The sequence below is a fragment of the Notothenia rossii genome, assembly GCF_949606895.1.
Source record: "Notothenia rossii genome assembly, chromosome: 11".
NCBI lineage: Eukaryota > Metazoa > Chordata > Actinopteri > Perciformes > Nototheniidae > Notothenia > Notothenia rossii.
The window spans coordinates 2,692,739-2,699,566 of NC_136910.1; the positions used below are offsets into that span (position 1 = coordinate 2,692,739).

Sequence of the window (6,828 nt, forward strand, 5' to 3'; positions counted from 1 at the left end):
TGCATAACATCCGTGTTGTCCTGTTTCTCTCAGTGACGTGGAGGCGTTGGCTGCTTTGTTGAAACGTTTCCTGGGCCTGGAGGAGCTGCAGCAGCGCAGGGAGAAAGAGGAGAAGGCTCAGTATGCAGGAGAGGAGGAAGAGGAGGATTCTGTGGATAACAGCAGTGATTCAGAGGAAGAAGCAGAAAAACTCTGATGCCTCTGAACGCATCACAGAGGGTCCAGGTTTACTGATACTGTTAGCATGAGCGTGAAACATCTAGCCTCTTCCAGGTTTTTTTTTTTTGGATACGTCGGGTGGGATAACGGCAGCTTTAGGAGGAGTACAAATATTTAAATGTCATTTTTCATGTGACTGGGACGGCAGCATTATCAAACTGAAGTACACTATGTCATTTTTTTTTTATGGTGTCATAGCTGATCATGGAAGTTCATCGTTGCAATCAGATTCTCCTGGTTAGGATTATTTCGTTTTTCATCGTTCAGGAGGTTTTTTAACAGAAGCCAAATTGTCCACAGAGGTCTCCTTACAAAAAAAAGCACTCTTCTTGTTTAAAACTGATGAAAACCCCTGAATAAATCAAGTTTCTCGTTAAAAATCACTGTTTCCCTGGTAGACGCTGGACATATGGGCTACAAGCTAACTGCTAATGTCTGCTCTGCTTGTTTGTCTGATCATTTAAAATCCAGATGTTTGATCAATAAAGTATTAAGGACGATTTTAATTGAAGCCGAACAATCCACTGAGGTCTTCTCCTCTCCAAAAAAAACACATAGAGTAAAACCCCTTCATACACTAAATAAATCAGTTTCACGTTAAAATCAGTGTTTCTCCAACACTGTTTGGATGGTAGCAATAGCATCCAAACACAGATTACACACATTAAAAGGAACATTTGACCTGCAGCAGAATTATCTACAGAGGTGTCCTCTTCTTTGAAACAAACATTCATTCATTAAAACCGATAAATACACTGAATAAAGCAGTTTTACTTTTAAAAACCACTGTTTCTCCAATGCTATTTGGATGCTAGCTTAAGGCTAACGTTAGCTCAGCTTGTTTCTTTGGTAATTTAAGGTTCAGATGTCCGATTACTAAAGTCTTTCATCTGGTTAAAGAGTTAAAAAGCATCCTACTGAATATACTAAACTAAAAGTGTATGCTAAAATGTGGCTTTAAATTGTATAAAAAGTCAATATATGACAGCTTCTGGAAAACGCTGACTCATGCTAAATCCTAAGGGCTAACGTTTGCTCAGCTTGTTTCTTTGGTAATTTAAGGTCCAGGTGTCTGTTTACTAAAATATATCTAACCTGGTTAAAATATAGAGTTAAAACCCATCTACATAGTGTATGCTAAAAATGTGGCTTAAAACTGGATAGAAAGTCAATTTATGACAGCTCCTAGTAGATAACGCTGACTCATGCTAATGTGACGCCTTAACAGGAGAAATTACACATTTCCCTGAATATACACATCTCAAATAAATAACATAGGTCTTGTTTAAGAAATATAATCCGGAAATGTTACATATTAGACCCTTTTTTAAATGTTTTGTCATCCATAGTGGTGTCAACAATTTTACGAATTATGTAAAAACGTTCTTTCTCAGTAAATGAAGATGCCTTCGCTTTTTGATTTAATTACTGTTTGGGAATACACTCCAGATTAACTTTGCCTTCCTACTGAACTCTAATGAGTGTTTATGGGTGTAAATGAAAAGGAAAGTGCTTTTTCTCAGAGTGTTGTGGGACCACCCAGGTAATAATCACCTTTAGCATGTTGAGATGAACTTATAGCAAACTGTAATCAAGCATGAGTGATTTTCATGGCTCGATTCAGTGTTAAATGTATGTGAAATGCTTTGACTTATGGTAGTTTTTCTGTTCTTTTTTTAATACTTTGTGAACCAAAGACTGAATCTCAGGCAAACTATACCCTTTTTTTCTGTATTGTGTGTAAAATGATGTCTGATCTTAATACGCTTTTTGTCAAATTCAACGAATAACTTCTTAATGTCGAAGTTAAATTGTTACATTTTGAACTTTTTTCGCCAGACTTTACCGTTACTTTAGATTAATGCCAGTGTCTTTTGTTCTCTTAAAAAGAAAATGAGAATTGTGATTGTTTGTTGATTTATTAGTCTTTGTTTATTTTGGAAGGAATTACATAAAATGATTTTTATAACTAAACCCAAAGTCCCATTTTTGTATTATTTCCTTAACAGTTTGTGCAATTTACATTCATCAGGTTGCTCTTACATTCACTCCTGTTCATTTTAGATGGCACTAGACATTTCTTTTATACTTAACCCTTAAGTATGAAGCAAATGTACACTGCACAACGTCAGAAAAGGAGACTTCACTCACTATAAGAGTGGCTTTTACAATGCAATTCTTCATGCCATGGGACAATTAAGGCTCAATGCAAGCGTTCAATATGAAATGTGATATCATATATTGAAATTAGGACTGTCAAAATCGCAAACACATTATTTTCAGGTAAAAAATTACCCTAAAGTGGGATTTTTCAAGTATTTAATATTTCTATTAACATGGCAGTGAACAATATGCTTGTTATGCAATATAATGCAGATTTACAAGTGGAAATGAACCATTTGAATCTTGAAATGCTAGTTAGTTTCAATCTGACTTTGGGAAACATAACTGCGTTGATGCAACAAATGATTTATTACAGTTATTATACTGTAACTTCGTCAACCCTAATTTCTTGCTTTTACCCCTAATTGTCTTAATAAGTCACCACATTTGTAGCCAGTAGGCTTAGAGGTAAATGAAAAGCAATCAGGTTGTTTTTGCCGTTACGACACTCACAATTACACCATTTGGTAGAACTAAAACAGATGTGTTTTACCACTTAAAGTGCTGGTCGCAAAAAAACAACAGATCAACATTGAAATGCATCAAAAACCAGTCTGAGATTGAGCTGGTAAAACATTCTAAGGCTGCGTTTCGGTCACACAGGCAGAGAAATCCTCCATGATCCTCTGCAGAGGAGCCACCACGGGGCTGACGTGCTCCTCGATCCACTCCTCGGCTGTTGAATCTGGGTAAAGACGAACCATCTCCTCTTTCAAAGCCTCCACCTTCTCCTGGATCGTAACCAAATACCTGAAAGCAGAAGGGATTTCAGTAACACGTTATATTAAGGCGAGGAAATGTGTCCTCCTGTTTCTATCTGGCTGGACGAATGAATAAAGCTCATCTGATTCAACAACGATCTCCGCTAAATTAGTTTGACACCCACAACCCACAACAACCCACAAAAACACACAACAACACCACAACAACACAACCACAAAACCCCAGGTAGACACGGATTAAAACGCCTCCACACATGTTCACCAGTTGTTACTTAAAGGTGACCTATAATGCAAAATGCACTTTTGTACGTCTTTTCTACATGAATATGTGTCCCCGGTGTTCCAGGTAACTCACCAAGTGTCAGAAAACACAACCCTCTCTATTTTCCTCCATACCCAAATCTCTAAAAAAGGGGCTCAACGGATCTGATACAGACTGATCCAGATTTGAACACTTCTATGATGTCACAGAAGTGGCGCTACGGCTATTGGGCCAACTCCACCAATCAGGAGGAGACAACCACGGACATTGCCGTTCGAAAGCGCTGGAGACGCTGTAGTACATAAGCCAGGCCTGTAGATGGTGCTGTTCTCACAGAATCAGCCCATGATGCTAAGACGGTTCAATTGAGCAAAATGAGGAATGGCTAAAATGCATGATCTGTTTGGTATTTAGAAAAATAAAAAGTATAAATATGCCTTATATAGGTATGGTCCTACACTATATTATTCAGATATAGCATGATAGGTCAACTTTAACATGCATATTAGCAGTATACTGGCTCTTTATTGGTCATTATAAAACACTTATTAATGCCTTATTCTACAAGTACTAGGCCATTAGCTAAGAGTTTTTCCTCAATAACCCTCAAATGAGTGCTTATTTATTTTAAGTAAGGACGTTGTTGTTCATGAGTTTGGGTTTTAATATGCTCAATATGGGCCTAATATGGCAGTCGTACCACACGAATAGTAATTCTCCCATAATTACACTAAACTTGATTTGCTGTTGTAATTTATTGTCTTCTGTTTTGCGATTGTAGTAATGTGTTATTTGTTATTTGCATGTACAGCACTTTGGCTCGACCAAAAATCGTTTTAAAATGTGGTATATAAATAAAACCTGATTTGATTTAATAAACAAATATTGTCTATTCTTATGAAACAAGACATGAAACTACAAGTGTTCATTGTATCAAAATAACTCAAAATGAGGTATTTCTAACTCAGAATATGTTGAAATGAATGAAAGGCAAAGCTGTGTAATGAAATAAAAGATGGTCACGTTGATGCTTGGCTGTGGATCTGCCGGGTGATGAGGGAGGTGACCATCTTCCTCTGTCTGTGGAACGGGCTGAACCATCCTCTGACGTACCTGCAGGAGCACAGGAGCACAGGAGCACAGGAGCACAGGAGCACAGGAGCACAGGCTGTAATCAAACACAAGTAGCTAAAGAATAACCCTTTTAGTTCATTTACTGCAAAGGGTAGAGGAACAGTTTGGAGATTAGTTTATTCTCTGAGAAGATTTACCACTCTCATGCCTTTAACATGGATTAATACATGTAGAAAGGTGTGTCACGTGGCTTACTTCTTCTACTCTACAGATGTGAAGTCAAAATAGTTTGAATATGTTAGCGCAATATACATTAGCGTGAAATACGTTAGCTCGAGATACCTTCACTTTCGAGAGAATCAAAATTGTCAATCAGGAAGTTCCTTTTCATAGCATCAAATATCTGAATTTAGACACATTTATCAGGAGAATTAATACTTGAACATAAATCAGTTTGATAAGAACAAAAAACATCTTTGGGCAAAATTCAAAGACTTACTAATTTCCATTTTTCTGTATTTTCACATCTATATAAAAGGCACTAGAGTGGTATCGATGGCCTTGGGAATAATAGGCGTCTGTTTTTTGCGTTGGTAGCTGCAATGGGATATTTTTCGGACTATCTGGGCTTCGTTAAAATGGGAAGTCTGCCCATAACTCACATGTTGTTCTCAAAGAATCGTATGTCGTCCGAGTTCAGCAGCGCATTGAGCTCCACGGTTAACTCCGCCAGCCTCCGTCCTGGGAACAGAGAGTCGTCGGCAGAGCTCCTGAAGACACATGGGACAAAATACTATCAAAACCTAAAGATACCTACGAGAGAGTGGTGCAGGAAGTCCTGAAACCAGGAAATGAGTCAGCATTTCAGCAATTCCTGGTCCCTCGTCTTGAAGTCAATGGTTTTCTGAACGTGTTTTTGGGTTAGCCTACAAACAAATCCCTGCACCACTCAGTGTAGTCCATAAAACAATGTTTTTTAGTTTAATGTGTTTCTTTATAGTGTCGTGTAGAGATGTCCCGATCCGATCACGTGATCGGGGATCGGAGCCGATCACGTGATTTTCAAAAGAATGGAATCGGGAGGAAATCTTTTTTTTTTTTTTTTTTAAATACTTTTTTTTAAATGTTGTATTCAATGTTACAAAACAAAAATGACCATGTTCAAGTCTTAAAGTCATCCTGAGGCCTTAGTTTTAGTTTCAAATTACACAACATCATGTATGTGTTCTTTGGGGCTTGTTTTCATAGACCTGCTTATTTCTCTCAAATCTGGCAACAGAGTGGGCGCAGTGTCTAATTGTAGCAGTAAGCTAACGAGTACTGAAAGCTTTATTTTGTTTTGATCCAATTCTGCACAACTGAACTGATCCAATGCTGCTGTGAAAGAAAGAAGCTATATCCATGTTGGATAGAATATCCAATTTAAATAAAAAAATAACCTCAAGGGACAACTTCAATGCTTTTTTTTCTCTTAATGCATTGCATAAAGATCGGATCGGGAAAAATCGGTATCGGCAAATTGTCAAAATCAAATGATCGGAATCGGATCGGGAGCAAAAAAAGGTGATCGGGACATCCCTAGTGTCGTGGACAGTCCCCATTGATCAACTGTCACAAAGAACAGTAAATGGGGAGCTTTAGCCAACATTGCTAATTCCCAGCTGTTGTCCAGATGATAACAGACACCTTTTTAAAATCACAATATATCAACAGCATTAGTTATAAAGAAAGGATGAAGGACAAGTAGATAGAGGAGAAAGGAAAAAAGAGAGCAATAAACAACACACGTTATTACGTTAGGGCTGCACGATATTGAAAAAAACTGACATTGTGATATTCTTTTCTCCTGCGATATATATTGCGTTTTTTTTAACTATATTTAACCGGATGAAGGATTTTAGTCACGGCCGTCTGGATCTTAACTGGTTGACTCATCATACCTTAAGTCATGATCTAACATGTCAGGATAATGCAGGTTGCTTACCCTCAAATAAGGGGGTTCATCTGTGAATGAAGAAGAGTGGGGTCTAGAAGGGATCCAAGAGATGAAACGTATTACATGAAACTATAGGAAGCTTCATTCTCACATTAGGGAATTAACATACGTGACCAAATAGGTCATTTCACTTTTTATTCCACAATTAAAACCTTTTTTGTGCAAATAGCAGCAAAGCAGTGGACATCTTTTAAACAACATTATCAAAATAAAGTGAAGAACAGCTATACACCAGCTCCTTAATGCCGTTTGAACCTTTCTCATATGGAGTAACACCGGCAAAGGCATCTGGAATAGTTGTTTGCTGTGCATGCAGACTCAGAGCCTGCATGTCACTCACTCAAGCAGCCCTGACATGAGAGCCGCGCAAGTTTTCCTTTTGTAGCAAGCAG

General features: G+C 37.8%; 2 protein-coding genes across 4 annotated transcripts in view; one reads left to right on the forward strand and one right to left on the reverse strand.

Moving 5' to 3' along the window:
• Nucleotides 1–6,828, forward strand: part of cybc1 (cytochrome b-245 chaperone 1) — a 16,114-nt gene that overhangs the window by 6,296 nt on the left and 2,990 nt on the right. For 2 of the 3 annotated variants that reach the window (XM_079658029.1, XM_079658028.1), the window contains one exon: nt 34–2,183. The exons of the other annotated variant lie outside the window; for it this stretch is intronic. In XM_079658029.1, coding sequence (XP_079514155.1) covers nt 34–196 — 163 coding nt within the window. In that variant the 3' untranslated portion in view covers nt 197–2,183. Of the gene's footprint in view, nt 1–33; nt 2,184–6,828 lie in introns of those variants that run through there. 3 annotated transcript variants of the gene reach the window in all.
• hexd (hexosaminidase d) overlaps nt 2,120–6,828 on the reverse strand; it is a 19,895-nt gene continuing 15,186 nt past the window's right edge. Inside the window, exons 10-12 of the mRNA XM_079658026.1 lie at nt 5,103–5,210; nt 4,390–4,479; nt 2,120–3,132 (exon numbers count right to left, since the gene is read on the reverse strand). Of these exons, the coding sequence (XP_079514152.1) occupies nt 2,961–3,132; nt 4,390–4,479; nt 5,103–5,210 (370 nt within the window). The 3' untranslated portion in view covers nt 2,120–2,960. The remainder of the gene's footprint in view (nt 3,133–4,389; nt 4,480–5,102; nt 5,211–6,828) is intronic.